The sequence below is a fragment of the Ascaphus truei genome, chromosome 2 (genome assembly GCF_040206685.1).
Source record: "Ascaphus truei isolate aAscTru1 chromosome 2, aAscTru1.hap1, whole genome shotgun sequence".
In the NCBI taxonomy this organism is placed as follows: Eukaryota; Metazoa; Chordata; class Amphibia; order Anura; family Ascaphidae; genus Ascaphus; species Ascaphus truei.
In genome coordinates this window covers 11,339,674-11,357,296 of record NC_134484.1, presented here as the reverse complement: position 1 = coordinate 11,357,296, position 17,623 = coordinate 11,339,674, and the positions used below count along the sequence as shown (strand labels likewise).

The 17,623-nt window shown below is 42.2% G+C and overlaps 1 protein-coding gene across 1 annotated transcript; it reads right to left on the bottom strand.

Annotated features, from left to right (window-relative positions):
- Positions 1-3,326: 3,326 nt before the first annotated feature.
- Positions 3,327-5,724, bottom strand: MAFA (MAF bZIP transcription factor A). Its single transcript, XM_075581391.1, has one exon. The coding sequence runs from the start codon at positions 5,078-5,080 to the stop codon at positions 4,214-4,216; it is 867 nt and encodes a 288-aa protein (XP_075437506.1). The 5' UTR covers positions 5,081-5,724; the 3' UTR covers positions 3,327-4,213.
- Positions 5,725-17,623: the final 11,899 nt, after the last annotated feature.

Here is a 17,623-nt window from a genome sequence, read left to right as displayed (position 1 = left end):
ATATATATATATATATATATATATATATATATACACACACAAAATATTAAGACAGCGCCAAAGATTCCTGCTAATGAAATATGAACCTAGCAATAAATGCAAGTGGTGATAGTAAATATGACTAAACATATACCCAGGTACAATGGTGATGATATGACTAGTTCAAGCTAAAGGAAGTGAATATTCATACAATGGAATATGATATGAAAGTCCCAGCACTAACATAAAAACCACAGTAGTCCCGAAGAGGTAACAGGCTGCCTTCTCCACAAGGAAAAACTGGTTCCAAGATAATCTAGGAAAGGGAGAGAAAAAAAAAAGACAGAAAGCACACTATCCTAGAGAGATATTGCTTGCACTATTTTAATAAAAAGGTAAATTCCAATGGTTCAACTCAAACAAACAGAGGATAAAATGCATTCATGAGTGTAATACTCAAACTCCGACTCGGCTTTGAGTATTACACTCATGAATGCATTTTATCCTCTGTTTGTTTGTGAGTTGAACCATTAAAATGTACCTTTTTATTAAAATAGTGCAAGCAATATTTCTCTAGGATAGTGTGCTTTCTGTCTTTTTTCTCTCCCTTTCACATACATACATACATATATATATATATATATATATATATATATATATATATATATATATATATATATATATATATATATATATATATATACATACATACATACATACATATCCAACAATGTACGCAATGTTTTACAAAATTACAATACGGGAAATAACGAACACACTGTGGGTATAACAGCAGCAAGCAAATCATTATACCAAGCACTAGGACCCTTCCCGGGTGAGCGCACTTATGTGAAATAATACAATTTCCCCAATATCGTCGCAATTATTCCGTTTTCCAACAGGTTCATCTTTCTCCCTTGCTGTCAATATGATACTTTTCTTTCAAATATTCTACCAGGAAAGAAAGAAAAAAAACACAAAATGCTTTTCCTAAACGACTAGGAAATAAAGTCACTATAAACTATCAAGTCTACTCAAAAATCTCACACGAATGTCGCCAAAGACAATGTTTCATGAGAAAGTTAAAAAAAAAAAAAAAAAATCGATACGTGTACCCCGACATAATCTGTAGATCTGCTATTAAAAAAAAAACACCTTTTCAACTTCTTCAAATATCAAAGTTTCACCTAAGTTTTTCAAATGCTCCGAAAATGACTGAGAAATTGTAACGTCAATTCTCCTTTTAACATGAAACCTTTTTATCTTCCTGCGTGGCGAGCATTTACCTGTTTCAGTGTCACAGCTATAGAAAATATACTGCCTTTTTGGAAGGGAACTATTCCACGAGGGTTTTTAAGGATCCCCGGCTAAATTAACCCCCTGATCATTAATTAAGTGATGCCAATTAAAAAAAATGTCACCCGGGTGCCATGCAAAATACCCCCATTCCCACATATGTAGTTCGTGAACCTTTACGTTTTAAAGGGTGAATCTGCGTTGGATGCTGAGATGTACTGTACGGTTATTAACACGACCACTCAAATAAGAATCAGCCAGGTTCAAAAGCAGTGTGTGAACACTCAGCATCTACAGGGAGATGCAACCGTGCCACACGCTTGCTGCATTTGCACAATATAGCTGCAAATTGTTACAGAATTCATTTGAGGTTTTTTTTTTTAACGCAGGTAAGTTGACTTACTGGTTATCATAGCACAGAAATTACACTTGAAGGACAAACGCTGCAAGGCATTTTCTTCCCTGCAGTATTATTATATGATACGATGAAATCTTGTAAAAGATGTTGCATGCAGATATATCTTACTTTATACTTTTACATTTAGGATTATCTGTTCTCTGACTCTCTTCCCTGCAGCATATCGCCTACAATTACTAAGAAAGGTGATTGTTTCCTGGATCTAAAACAATCAGAAAAATATTAGTGTGTAGCGAATTTATTTCTCTTAATTACAGAAATGTTGTCACTAGGGGCACACAAACTGTTTACAATGAACATTTCTGTAAATTATTTGAATAGTTGTGGGTATGTTAATAATAATAAAGGCGTATGTGTTATTAAGGATAATTCCAATCAAATTAATTAAATATAGACATTTGCACCTGCCAGTTTTAACTCACATTATTCCGCATGGTCTTTCAAAAATAAATAAATCTTGTCCTAACCCTAATTTTCACCCCACAAACTCTCAGACACTCGATTCCATCCAGAAACCAAATAATAGCCACTTACTCCCATTACAAAAACTATAAAATGCCAGAAGTAATATGTCGAAACAGGTTTATTTCAGTTTGGTAGCAAATGAAAAGCAAGGACGAGTTTGCACTAATATCCAACATAAATAAAACATTTCATAAAAATTCAGAGGAAATAAAAGTGATTTTCCAAACATTTTAATTTTCGTTTCTCGTATTTTTCTGGAAGTTGTTGCAACAGTGACCTGTTTTAAGAGCGGTTTATAAAAAAGATGATTCAGCTAAATGGATTTGAAAGATGCGACATTAAAAAAAAAACCAACTGAAACAAGTTGAAACTCAGGCCTCAAAATGCACCACCAATTCATGGCTCAAATATCCTGCACAGTTCCTACAAATTGATTCGAGAAGCAGCTTCTAGATCTGCTACTTTCAATACATTGATTTTGTCATTATTTGTTGTTTACTTGACATAAAGCATCGTTCTGCAAATTGCTTTTTTTTATTTACTTTTTTTTGCATAAATATTGTGCATTAGCAATAAAATGTAAATAATATTTGTTTCCCAAGGGTAAATTCATAAATAAGACCAATGCATAGTCAAAAAAGCAGCCCAATAATCAATTCATATATTACTATATCACCCCTTAAGGATATCTTAGAATGTATGTTTATTACCTAACAGCATAGATCATTTATTTAAATCTCTATAAAACAACAGTATGGTGTATCCAATTGATTCCGTTATATAGTGCATTAGGCTTTTTAGCTCATCAACATTAAAATTACTTACTCAGTTTTTAAATAGTATTTGCATGCTATTACATACAAACTTTCCTTAAGACTTTTTTGTTTGATTTTTTTTGTGTCTTTAAATCACCAAGCAAAATATAGGCTCAGAACAAAAAAAATGGCATTAAAACGAACTAAACTCTACAATTATATACAAGTGGACACCTTAAATAATTTATATCTGGCTCAGGTTTCCTTTAAATAATAAAATATAGACAGGGAAGGAATAAGAGAAAGTAAAACAATTACACTCATCCCTTTTGAAGTTGGAAGTCCTTTGATATAATAGTTATTTGTTTTTGTTTTTTCCAAGTCCCAGATGCAAAGTTGCATTTCAGAGTCCCAGGCAGTGTATTAAGACTTTCAGTGTTAGGGTCACTTTCAAGATGCACAAACAGTTTTTTTTTTCCTCTCAGTTGAAAAGAAGTTCATAAAAGAGGAGGACAGGGAACAAGCAAAATGAAATTCTACATCATGCTTTCTTGTCTGAACTAGTAGAAAAGGGTACTTTGGAATCCCATACATGACCTGCATGCAGGATTGCTAAAAAAAAAAAACGTCTATTTTAAGACCCAAAGTAATTGCACAGTTTTTTTGTATCAGTTCCTTGTAATGCTTGCTTTTTTCATTTTCTATCTCTTTTCAGAAACGATGTTCATTCTGACAGAGTCCTGGAGAAAATGCTATATTCTTCTTGAGTAAATATATATATATCTCTATATTTTGTGATTACTTCATCTCCTTGTATTGCTATTGTTTGTTAGGATTATTACTAACCCTCTGTTGTAAGACATTGCCAATAGTTAAGACTTTTAAGTTTCTGGCTCAATAAGCAGTCCAACTAAATGGGGATAGGGGGGTGAGGGGAGGATATATTTGTTCCCCCAAAGTCCATCTCTGATTCATCTTATTTACAAGTCCATGTAAAAGTTGTCTTTTGTACGGAAGAGCCAAGCTAGCTCTGGGATGGGGGGGGGGGGGGGAAGGGTAAGGGGGGAACAAAATCTTATTTATTTTTTGTCCCTCCACAATATATGGTGAATTGGTTAAACGCATCATGGTTTTGGAGAATGCAGAAGTATTTTTTTTATATCTATTTTCCCCCCTTTACACTAAAAGGCTTTTACCTGGGAGGAGCCTCTATTTACAGGAGCTTCTAAACTTCTGTACACTTGATATTTAGGGGCAAGAGGTCAGAGAGAGAGAGAGAGAGAGAGAGAGGTCACAGGTCTCACATGAAGAAATCAGCAGTGCCTTTGCCAGGGTTGGGTTGTGGTGGAGTTTCCCTGCTAAAGCTTCTGCTGGCGAGTTTCTCATACTTATCTTTGTAAAGATCCCTTTCTTTGGCCAGCCTGGAGACCTCTTGCTTGAGCTGCTCCACTTGGGTCTGAAGCTGGCACTTCTCACTCTCCAGGATGTGCCTCTGCTGGACCCTTTTGTACCTGCATGACTGGGCATAGCCCCTGTTCTTCAAGGTCCTTCTCTTCTGCTTGAGGCGTATTACCTCCTCCTTGCTGAAGCCCCTTAGCTGCCTGTTGAGTTCCCTCACCGACATGCTCACCAGCTGGTCATCAGAGAACCTTTCTTCCAGCCTGAGGTGGTGGTTGTGGTGGTGGTGGTGATGATGGACCTGGTGGTGATGCCCAGATGGTGGTACCTCGTCCCCCGGGTACTGCTGCCCCCTGAAGCCATCATAACTCTGGTGGTGGTGATGATGGTGATGGGGGTTCCCTATCAGAGCTTCCACAGCATCTTCTGGGGTCAGGTTCAGGGCTTCTGGGTTGATGTGATGCTGGTAGTTAGACATCCAGTACAGGTCCTCCAGCTGAGGTTTGTTGGCAGCGTTGGGGTTGTTTGGGTTCACGTTGGACTGCGCCCCAGGGCTGGGAGCACAGAAGCTTGGGGAGGAAGGCACAGAGGAGCAGGGTGTACTGATTGGGGTGGAGGACAGCGAGCCAGGGGGTAGACGGTGGCAAAACCGGTCTGCTTCTGGAGGCTCCTTCTTGACCTCAAACTTCATCAGATCAAAATCATTGACATACTCGATGGCAAGAGGGCTGTTGGGCAACTCTGCGCTCATGGCTAAGTCCGAGGCCATCTCAGTCCATATAAGAGCTGTCACTGTCACTGCTTACAATTTAGGAGCTCCACGCCCCCTCGCCCTCTCCCTCTCTCTCTCTCTCTCTGCACAGCAGTCTGCAGGAAGGAGCAGCTCTGGAATAACAGTCTCTTCTGAGATCACTTTAACCAGCTCCAAAACTCAAAGCAAGAGTCCCCCGTCCCCCCCTTCTCCCAACGTTTCCTGGGGGGGCACTGACTTTGCTGATAGTTGCAAAAGAAGCACCAACACCAGCCTGGTCCTTTGTAGCAAATCTCCAAGGAGAAGGGAGGAAACGTTGTCAGATTTCTTCTTTTTAATATATATATATATAAATATCAGATTGAAATGCAAAAGTTGCAGCTTTTTTTTTCCCCTCAGCAACTTTCAAGTGTAGATTTCCAGCAGCTCAGTCTTCTTGCAGTAAGTAAAGTAATTGCATCAGTCAGGGCTGGGATTCCTGCTTTGGTGCATGCATTGCTTTCCCAGGACTGGAGCTTTTCTTTTGCACCAATGCCTTTTGACATGTGGTTCTTATGTTTCCCCCCTTTGAATGCCTGGTTTTGCACTGAGTCAGGCAGCTCCCTGCACTGGGTACAGGGAGGGTGTGCAAGAGCTCAGTCTCTCCCAGCCCCTGGTCCCTCCTCCTCTACACAAGGGCTGAATGGAGCACCCTGCCCTTTAACAAAGCAGCATGCCTGGCCACGCCCTCTGCTAGGTGTGGGGATCCCGCCCGGGACCAATCAGATCCCCCCCCCATTCCACGTTTCATTTACATATCTCTGTAGCGACGTGAGGGGCTGTCAATCTCCCGGAGGAAACAGCTGGGAGGAAAAAGAACAGCATGGGCCCTCTAGTGGTGATCAGAGAGTACTGCTCAGGTCTTACTGTTACTGAATACAGCTGTGATATACAGAGGTGTCACACAGAAGCAATCTTAGTAGGGTTTATTTTATGTGTGTATGTATACATGTATCTATCCATCTATATCTATCTAGCTAGCTAGCTATAGTGCAGAATAAATGAGTACGTCAGTATTAGGTGATACCTGTTTTATTTGGACTAACAATTGAAATCATAGGACAAGCTTCTGAGTGTTTCTTTTTTCCCCAGGTTAGCAATATTGCTGACCTAAGGAAGAGAGAAACACTCTAGAAAGCTTGTCCTATGATTTCAATTGTTAGTCCAAATAAAACAGGTACATGCACGCACGCACGCACGCACACATGCACACCACGCACGCTCAATGAGTAAAGACACTGAGTGGCACTGAGTGTGAAGCAGGGGAACCTGTTTCAATTCTCGGTGTCAGCTCCTTGTGACCTTGGACAAATCACTTTCTCTCCCTGTGCCTCAGGCACCAAACACCAAAAATATTGATTGGAAGCTCCACAGGGCAGGGGCTGTGTCTGCAAAATGTCTCTGTAAAGCGCTACGTAAAACTAGCAGCGCTCTACAAGAACAAACAATAATTATTATTTATATATACAAAATTAAGGACATCGCTCTTACAATACTAATAGGGGGCATCAATATTAGTACACAAATAAATTGATAGTCCCAGTATGTAACATTAAGACCCCAGTTCAAAATGGGGACAATTAAAGATGAACGAATATGACTAAAAGATAAAATGACACTAATCTCAATATAATGTTATAAAGTCCATACAATAAACAAAAAAAACACAGTATTCCTTTGGAGATTTGGGCTGCTTCCTTCACGGGGTAAACCACTACCTGCATTAATCTGGGAAAGGAAAAAAGAAAGCGCACCCTGCTAGTGAAATATTGTATGGACAGTTTAATAAAAAAAAGGTTAAAATCCGCAGTTATTGCACTCACAAGCATAGATAGGTAACAGGCAGGTATGAGTGTTTACACGCAAACCCCGCCCATCTCGCCAGATTCATACAATCCTCCTTGTGCTCTGATCCTTTGCCGTGGTCCTCGGTACACTCGAAACCGGATGTGTAGTTGGTGTCCTGAGAAAGGCGTCCTCCAGCAACCCGCAGCACTGGCAAGGGATTCCCTCTCTAATAGGGTGTATACGTGGAGGTCCTAGCTCATAGCATAAAGCTAATCTTTCAGGCGGACGGGAAGAGTCACCTAACGCGTTTTGTCGTTTGAAACAACTTCATCAGAGGATCCTCTGACATACCTGTTACCTACCAGTTGTAATCCAGGGGGAGCATGAAGGGAAAAGAACATAAAACAAGAAAAACAATCTAAGTGCAGACAATAAAATTCAAGTGATATAAATTCTGCGTTCTTTCTTGGCTCATATGTGATGTCTACTTACAAGATGTAAGTCAAAATCAAGCGGTTTTGACACTCAATGGTCTCTGCTGTGCAGGTATTCCCACCAGGTGATAGGGTCTCCAGCTCTCAGCTCCGCAGCAAAGTGTATGTAAAAGAAATACAAACCATAGTGCAGACCAGTATAATGTAAAAAAACTAGACTTTATGGGGTTTAAAAAATGAACACTTACAATAAAAACAAGTATTTCAGGCATGTACCACAATCATTGTGATCAAAGAGAGAAGATTTTTTGGTTTACACTTCAGGCTCACCCGCCTCCTCCGGTGTGACTTGGTGTGGACCACCACTCTCAGGGACTTTGTACCTCCAGCGGTGGGCGCATTGATCCAGGTCTCTCTCCCCTCGTGGGTTCCCTCTTCTGTGGGTCGATCACCTTCCCATAACAGCTGCCCGCAGGCACTGTGGAGTTCTTCACTGGGATACAGCCTCTCTGATGGATGTTTCAGCTTCACTCGCACACCGATGCGTCACTTCCGCTCCGTCCCGATACGTCACTTCCGGTCGCGGTTCTGTGAGTATCTGTCAGTAAATTTCTCCTCTCTTCTCTCTCCTCTCTGGGCGGCTACCACTCTACGCGTTTCGCCAAAAAAGGGTGTGTGGCTTCCTCAGGAGTGACAGGAGGTACAAAGTCCCTGAGAGTGGTGGTCCACACCAAGTCACACCGGAGGAGGCGGGTGAGCCTGAAGTGTAAACCAAAAAATCTTCTCTCTTTGATCACAATGATTGTGGTACATGCCTGAAATACTTGTTTTTATTGTAAGTGTTCATTTTTTAAACCCCATAAAGTCTAGTTTTTTTTACATTATACTGGTCTGCACTATGGTTTGTATTTCTTTTACATACTTTGCTGCGGAGCTGAGAGCTGGAGACCCTATCACCTGGTGGGAATACCTGCACAGCAGAGACCATTGTGTGTCAAAACCGCTTGATTTTGACTTACATCTTGTAAGTAGACATCACATATGAGCCAAGAAAGAACGCAGAATTTATATCACTTGAATTTTATTGTCTGCACTTAGATTGTTTTTCTTGTTTTATGTTCTTTTCCCTTCATGCTCCCCCTGGATTACAACTGGAGAGTGACGATTTGTGGGACTAGCGAAACCAGTCCCCACCAGCTGGGTTTGAGCAGGGGGTTTGAACCTTTCAATAATATTATCACGTTATTTGAACACAATATCACTGTTTAACAATTAACTGTTTTGGTCAAAATATTCACTGTATATTATTAGTGTACACTAATAGAGTTAGCGCCGTTTTCTTTCACCTTCACGTAGCACATACCTGTTACCTATCCATCTTTGTGACTGCAATAATTGCAGATTTTAACCTTTTTTTATTAAACTGTCCATACAATATTTCACTAGGAGGGTGCACTTTCTTTTTGCCTTTCCCATATATGTGTGTGTGTGTATGTGTGTGTGTGTGTGTCACAGTGTACTCATTTGCATATCATTTCCCAGAATCCCTTGCTGCAGTGGAAGCACTGTATACTGGGTGATAATGGAGAAAGGCAGGGTTGCAGACCTGTCTAAGACATGCAAATGAGCACACAGTAATATTTCCTTTATATATATATATAAATAAATTAAAAAAAAAATATATATATATATATAGATATATATATATATAATATAGAGAGAGAGAGAGAGAGAGAGAGAGAGAGAGAGAGAGAGAGAGAGAGAGAGAGAGAGAGAGAGAGAGAGAGAGTCTGCGCTACACCAACCACTATAATGTAGATATAAAATGTGACCTGAATATCGATGGTGTATTTAAACCAAAATACAGTGAATAATTGATAAGTGTAATAACGTACAAAAAAGATTTACACATCTAAAATTAAACTCAATACTACGAAAGTGTACAGGGTGTAATGTGCCGTTTTCAGTAGAAAAAGGATATAAGTGAGTCCAAAGGATAAATAATTATATGTCCACAAACAGTCTTTGTGCGGTGAGAAGTTTGTAGATAAAATCCAATTTAGATCAGGAGTCCTTGGGGCTGCTTCAGAGATCAAACACATCCAAAGGAATTTCTCTAAGACAAAGATGAGAAGTGCATGATTCCTAGTGTAAAACAGTATAAAAATATATCGAATGAGGATGCAAAGACAAATACTTACTCACGAGGTTAACAATTCAAATAGTCAATAGTGTAGCATAACGGGATGAATTATCAGACATCTGTCTCATAGGTAACGTCACCAAACCCAGAAAAAGTGAAGGTAGGGAGGATCACTGACAAGACTGATCACAGGTAGGAGTCAGCAAACAATGCTAGAAATGAACTTAAGAGGCGCTGTTGGAAATTGGAACGTGATATGGTCCACCGCCATTCCAGACCTCGCATCCGTAATGGCCTTCCACTTGATGGTCAGCCTAGGTCTAATTGCAGTCGGGGGATACCGGGTACACCACAGAGGCACCGAAACGGACACCAAAAACGAACACCCTTCTTGCCTTTCTTGGCACGTGTCCAAATTTCAAACACAGTTTTCTACATCATGCAGCTACCTCGTCCTCCGTGTGGTGGGGGAGGGGCTTGGTGAGATGTAACGAGCTGACATAACTCGTGGAGTGTCTCAAAGAGGTTGTCCCAACGCGTTTCGTCACTACGACAAAGGGAGTGACTTGATCAGGAGAGTGTGAAGGTAGACGAGGGAGCTGCACGGAGGAGAAAACTGTGCGGCAGGGAGGCACCAAGTCGCCAAAGCCTTTCACAACAAGACATTGGATTAGGAAGAAAAAGGAATCAAAATCAACCATCATTGGGGAGGCTTCATCCAGCAGTGGATCGGCAAGGGCTGAAAATGATGATGATAATATATATATAGTCACAAACAGCACACCTGTGACTTGTATATGGGACAAGGGTTAATATACACAGCTATCTACCTGACCCACTTTTCTACCCAGCAGGAACACAAATATAACCTTAAAACGCTGCCACCACCAAAAATAGTATCACTTGCTAAGTTTTTGGTCTCTGTTTACTAAGAAAAATATGTAATTAGCACATTTTGGGCACCAATCCTAAGAAAAGACATTATGGAACTAGAGAGAGTGCAGAGAAGAGCCACCAAATTAATAAAGGGGATGGACAATCTAATTTATGAGGAGAGGCTAGTTAAATTAGATTTATTTACATTAGAAAAGAGGCGTCTAAGAGGGGATATGATAACAATATACAAATATATTCGGGGACAATACAAGGAGCTTTCAAAAGAACTATTCATCCCACGGGCAGTACAAAGGACTCGGGCCATCCCTTAAGGCTGGAGGAAAGGAGATTTCACCAGCAACAAAGGAAAGGGTTCTTTACAGTAAGGGCAGTTAAAATGTGAAATTCATTACCCATGCAGACTGTGATGGCAGATACAATAGATTTGTTCAAAAAAAGGTCGGACATCTTTTTAGACAGGAAAGGTATACAGGGATATACCAAATAAGTATATATGGGAAATATGTTGATCCAGGGATTAATCCGATTGCCAATTCTTGGAGTCAGGAAGGAATTAATTTTACTCCTTATGAGACATCATTGGATTATATGACTCTGGGGGTTTTTGTTTGCCTTCCTCTGGATCAATAAGTAAGTATAGATAAAGGATAAAGTATCTGTTGTCTAAATTTAGCATAGGTTAAATTTCATGGACGTACGTCTTTTTTCAACCTCATCTACTATGTAACTATGTAACACCCCCTCCCCCTGCCCCCCCCCCCCCCCCCCCCAGATATGACCCTCCCAACTGCCCTCCAGCCTGCACCTGGCTTTGGCAACAATTTAGATAGTGTGCCAACAGACTCACATCCTGGCCCATGTGAAAGGGATTTAACCCTGACACTGCCTGCAATTACCAGGACTTACATGTCAGGGCTGGGAAACACATAGCCCGGGGCACTAGGCTACATGTGTAAGAAAATGCCAGATGAAGTCACCTTTCTCTGCTACTCATGGGTGTAATTCAAGAGTGCGAGATCCCCTTTGAGGCTGATACCCAGGACCTCTAGGGTACTGTCACCAGAACCATAATATCCACATATAATTTTCGTGGGCCGTCACTGATAAAACGCTGAAGATAACACACTCCAGACTTATTAAAAAATAAAAATAGTTTTATTGGCATTTTATTGCACCTAGAGGTATTAATGTTAATCAGAGGTACATGTGTTTCCTGGATACAAGGTGACAACGTGTTCTCTCTAATATTGGTCCCTCGTATTGGTACTTCTTTATATTAAAGTCAAATTAAATGAATACATTCATCCTTGTTATCCCATATAGGTTTGAAGCTGGCATGGTTCTGCATAATGGGTTTTAGTATACTGTATGTCAAGGGTCACAGGCTATGGGATTACTTACTTTCTTTTAAAAAATATCTGTATCTCTAATTTGTACATCCTGGGGGTTTGTCTTCCACATATACAGTATCTATTCCCGTATTGGTATTAATAATTCTATTAATTGTGTTTTTTTTTTATTTATATTGTTATTTTTTTTCTAGAATGTGTTATAACAATAACCTTTTCATTTTATTTCCTTTCTTTCTGCTTTATTTAGGAATTGTTGTATATAGTTTGAATTTTCAACAACAGTACTTTTTTTATTTTTTTTTAAAATTGTTTAATATATTATATTTTGGGTTGCCTGATTATGAATTTAAACCGGCCTACAACATGGTAAATTGACAAATAGACTCTTTTGCACTATATTTGGACAGTGGGGTATAATGATTATACTGTTTATACTCTTCCTCTCAAAAATGGGATCAAAAGAAATGGGAACAAATATTGCATTAAGAGTTTAAAAACTGTTTTACTGTGGCTCCCCGGCGATATTTCTCTGTGTATTATGAGAGATAGATTATTGATGATACTACATTGTATGAAAGTATGTTTTTTGATAACATACTGAGCTCTTCTTTAAAGTATTGAGCTATGTTCTATGAGCAGAGCGTACAGAACAACATTCTCGCACTGAGATATTATGAAGAGGAATGGTTAATACAGGGGAGCGCAAACTTTTGCTGCTGTGCCCCCCTGTGTTGATTGCCCCGTCTCTTGGCCCCCCCCTGCCTTACATCCGCGTCAAATGATGCTGCGGGGTCATGTGACGTCACGTGACCCTCTGCGTCATTTGACACGTGTGACATCACATAGTGATGCCATGGCGACGCAACACACACCCGGCTGAATCCCGGTAAATGAGTTGAAGAGACCTCACACGATCCCTCGGCATTTCATTTAAGTGCCTCGGGGAAGAGCGCGGGGCTTATGCAACTGCCCGCGCCCCCCCAAAAAAAATCCTGCACCCCCCAGTTTCCGCACCGCTGGGTTAATAAGATCTAGATGTTTTAGAAAAGATTTAATTTCTTTGATTATATTTATTCATTTTTTGTCTTTTTTTTTCTTTTTCTTTATTACTTTTCACACTTTCCGGATGGCAATCTGGGGTCATGACATCACTCATGACCTCTGATCTCAGATGGGGAGGCGCTTCTGTTTTGTTGGTTCTTTGCGCAGTCAGTTGGTCTCTATATAAGACACTGTTTGTTAAGTCCTGATGAAGGTGTGGTTATAGCCCCGAAACGTTTTAAAAAAAAGTCTTAATCTAAACTATTTTTATTTGTGAATAAGTCTGGAGTGCGTTACCTTCAAAGTTTCACGATGAAGACAGCAGCTTGCAGGAGCTGCTGATCAACAGCACCTAGCATCTGTACAAAACAGAGCTATAGAGCATCTAGTGTGAGTAAGGTGTGCAAAACTTGCACTAATGTATTTTCCATCACTGATAGCCTCAGGTTAAGCTCTGGTACCCTGGGTACTTTTACCTGTCGATACTTATGATTGATGGACAGGCTCTCAAGCCAATGACTGAGAACCCAAAGAAGGGTTGAGGTGATTGTCCCTCCCCTCCTGATACCCAAAGAGGGAAGAGGCTAAGAGCCCCAAGCAGAGGATGAGGAGGGCAGAGCTACAGAGGGTGTCCCTGTCCCATGGAGGAGCAATGTAGGCAGAGATCGGCACGCGAGCTAAACAATCCCAGTTGAACAGAGTCGGAGCGACCACGGAAAGGACGACCAAGATTCAAAGACAAGTTGCCGCCTATCGTGTCCTGGGAGTCGTGAATAACCCATGAGGGGACCACACTTGCAATCCTACAGTACCATTAGCAGCACATAATAGTTCCTCCAAGTCTTTGCGAAGAAACAGGCCAGGCCTGGAAACTGTACAACCAAACATATAAATGAGCTCCAGTGCGGTGCCGGTGCCCACAAGGGCCCCCTGAAACTACGGGGTCATTGGGCCCTAAAGACAGATACTGAAGGACAGTAGCGCAACGATATACACAGGGGTTAAATATTGTGTCAACCGTGTAACTACTATTGGGTCTGAGGGAGAGAGAGGGTGAGAAGGGGAGAGAGGGAGAGGGACAGAGAGAGGGAGCATGGAAGAGAGGGAGGGGGGAGAGAGAGAGGGTGAGGGAGAGAGAGAGGGAGGGGAGAGGGAGAGAGAGAAGGGGAGAGGGGGAGAGAGTGGGAGAGGGGAGGGAGAGAGTGGGAGATGGAGAGAGGAAGGGAGGAAGAGAGGAAGGAGAGATGGAGGTAGAGTGTGGGAGAGGGAGGGAGAGGGGGAGAAGGAGATGAGGGAGAGAGAGAGAGGGGAAGATGGTGAGAGGGAGAGAGGGTGAGAGGGACAGAGAGAGGGAGCAAGGAAGAGAGTGGGAGAGGGAGAGAGTGAGATAGAGAGAGGGAGGGAGGGAGGGAGGGAGAGGGGTGAGGATCTAACTGTAATTTTGGGGTTATTTCATTCATACAAAAACCTTGCTATTTGAATACATGCCTTGTCATACTGTCTGACCCAGCCAGGCTCCCCGCCGGCTGTTTGGTACTACGCCCAGGTATATGTCTAAATCAGGCTAGGGGGGACAAAGAGGGGTCACATACATGTACAGTAGGGAGGGGGTCATTTAGTTAGTCATGCCGTTTTGCCGCGACCAAATGACCGCTGGAGTTTGGCCGCTGCTCACCTCACTGCCTGGGCACTCACCCATCGGCCGCTTCACCGCTAAGGTAAGTCACAAACCATACACCTTACCCAAAAATCCCCTCATCTTAACCCCTAATACTAATGCTACCCCTTTCCTTAAAACCCTTTACCCTAATCCCTTACCCTAAAACCCCTTACCCTAAATCCTTATCCTAAAACCCCTTACCCTAAACCCTTTACCCTAATCCCTTACCCTAAAACCTCCTACCCTAAAACCCCTTACCCTAATCCCTTACCCTAAAACCCCTTACCCTAATCCCTTACCCTAAAACGCCTTACCCTAAATCCTTATCCTAAAACCCCTTACCCTAAACCTTTTACCCTAATCCCTTACCCTAAAACCCCTTACCCTAAACCCTTTACCCTAATCCCTTACCCTAAAACCCCATACCCTAATCCCTTACCCTAAAACCCCTTACCCTAAGTCCTTATCCTAAAACCCCTTATCCCAAGTCCTTATCCTAAAACCCTTTACCCTAAACTCTTATCCTAAAACCCCTTGCCCTAAATCCTTATCCTAAAACCCCTTACCCTAAACCTTTTACCCTAATCCCTTACCCTAAAACCCCTTACCCTAAACCCTTTACCCTAATCCCTTACCCTAAAACCCCTTACCCTAATCCCTTACCCTAAATCCTTATCCTAAAACCCCTTATCCCAAGTCCTTATCCTAAAACCCTTTACCCTAAACTCTTATCCTAAAACCCCTTACCCTAAATCCTTATCCTAAAACCCCTTACCCTAAATCCTTATCCTAAAACCCCTTACCCTAAACCCCTACCCCAAGCCATTACCCTAAAACCCACCTACCCTAAACCCTTACCCTAATACTCCTACCCTAAACCCTTACCCTAATACCCCTACCCTAAACCCTTACCCTAAAAACCCTACCATCAGCCCTTACCCTAAGCCCTTTACCCTAATCCCTTACCCTAAAAACCCTTTTCCCCATAACCGCTAAAACCCCTAATGTTATCCCGGTCCCTAAAATTTACCCCCTCCCCTAATACTTACCTTCTCTAGAAGCAGCCAGCGGCGGAGGGTCGGTTTTGACCAAATGGCCCGTTTCGTTTAGTTAAGTCTCACAGCTGCAAAAATGGGGCAAAGAAAACAATATATTTCCAACAGTGCCAGGGCACATCCCTCGTGTAATCGCTCGCTGCCGACGCGCTGCGCTGCATCCCACAGGGAGGGGCAGGAATTAGGAAGTGTTCAGGGGGTAAGGGCACTTGAGGGATTTTTTTATTGCTCGTTACTTTTCGTCGCGAGATTTTTTAAAATTTTTTTTATTATAGTTCACAGCTATTTCCTTTCGCTTATTTTTCTAAAGCACCAAAACCCTTTCCCTACCGCTCAGGCCCCTGCCGGGCGTCGGTGTAATAGTTACGGTAACACCCCCAACAACCTTCATCGTAGGTTTCCCCAAAAAATAAATATTCATCGAGATTTCTCTAGACAGGTAAAATAATGCAGGTATTGGGTGAAATACAGAAAAACAGGACCCCTTTAATTTTGTGTCATATCTTGCAGAAAAAGCATTACATTTTCATGACAATCTGAGCCATTGTAGGGCTGTCACAGGAGATTATTATATTTGTGAATTATTTGATCATTAATAAATATTCTTTGGAATGGGTGACGGTGCGATGACCTCATCAAGTGCCTAGTTCCAAATGGTGTTTAGCGCAGAAGAGAAGCGCATTATAAAGTGATGGCGTTATGGTCCAAAACGCTGACATAAAATGTTTCCTGATAAAGGACGGCCGCCAGGAGGACGGAAAAAACGAATCCGTAAAACAACGCATCGTTCAGGAGTGAGAGCAGCTGGATCAGCGCGTTGTCCATTATACAATCAGACAGCGGCGTTTTCGTCTTCCGGCGCGCCTCCGCAGGAGGAGGGGATTCTGAACACACACGTCGAACTCAAACTTTATAGTAATTTTAGTGTTTCAGATTAGATTACAACAATTTAACACATTTACGAGCTACGAAGGAAAAACTCCTAATTCTCGTTCAATGAACATGAACCTCCCGCAGTGTATCTGGTATCTGACATAATACAGCGACATCAATTTAGTTATTGTAGCCCTGGTAACAAATGGGGCTATAGTTCTATCCTCCTCCTGTGTGTAAACTCTGCTAAGGGCAGATTGCCAAGAGTTGACATGGGTTTCCCCCGCTTATGACACTGGGTTGTGTGATTGAAGGTAGGTCACGTGACCCTGTTTTCAATCAAGAGATGCAGGGGCGGTGCCTACTGGAGGTTACATAAAGCAGTGTCACTCCCTATTTAGTGCACAAGTGTGAAGGTTGGAGTGTGAAGTGTTAGTGAGTTAAGAGGAGAGCAGTGATCAGCTCATGAGTAGAGCTGATCTAGCCATAGTTAGTGAGGTGGACCAAGTACCTCTCACCCTGCTTAGGGGGTGAGGGAAGAGCTTGCCCCACCATCCCAAGGGAGAAGAGTTAGTGGACTGTGCAACTGTACCTGTCGGCTGCTGCTGCTGCCCTGGAGAATAAAGAGACTGCTGCTTTTAAAGATAAAGCTTGTGTGAAACTGGAATCTCTCATCCCTGTGAGGAAACTCTGTGGTAAGGATTCCACCCCGCATTCCTGGGGCTTACTATAGATGGAGGCGCTGCACCATTGAACCAGAACGAAGGCATCCACCCCAGTAACCTGTTCCTGTTATTCCCCATGTCATCGCGGGAGACTCAGGCCCTCCTGTTGCCAGCAGGTATGCACCACACAGAGACACCTAGCCAGACCCAGAACACCTTAGGGGACCCTATCTGCATTTGGGAGGGGGAAGATGGGCTAGATTTGGAGGCGCTGCTGAGATTGCTGAGATTGCTGAGAGCAACAGGACAGGTTTTCAGCGAAGCAGAGCTGAAAGATGTAGGTACGCTTTCAGAGCAAGCGTTGCAGAAGGAAGGGCATTTTTGCAGACTAGGGGTAGTCAGGAGAGACCGTCCTCTCGCACAGTACACCCTAGGTGCCCTAGGAGGGTGATGTAAATTTGGATAAAGAGGCTTTAGCTGTTCTAGTCGCCTTGAGGCAGATAGTGTAGGATTCCTGTGGGGATAGCCTGTTAACAGGTCAGGGACTTCAGCATAGGGTCTGCACTATGAGTGGCCAAAATTAGGTTGACGCCCAGTACTTAGGAATGCCAAGT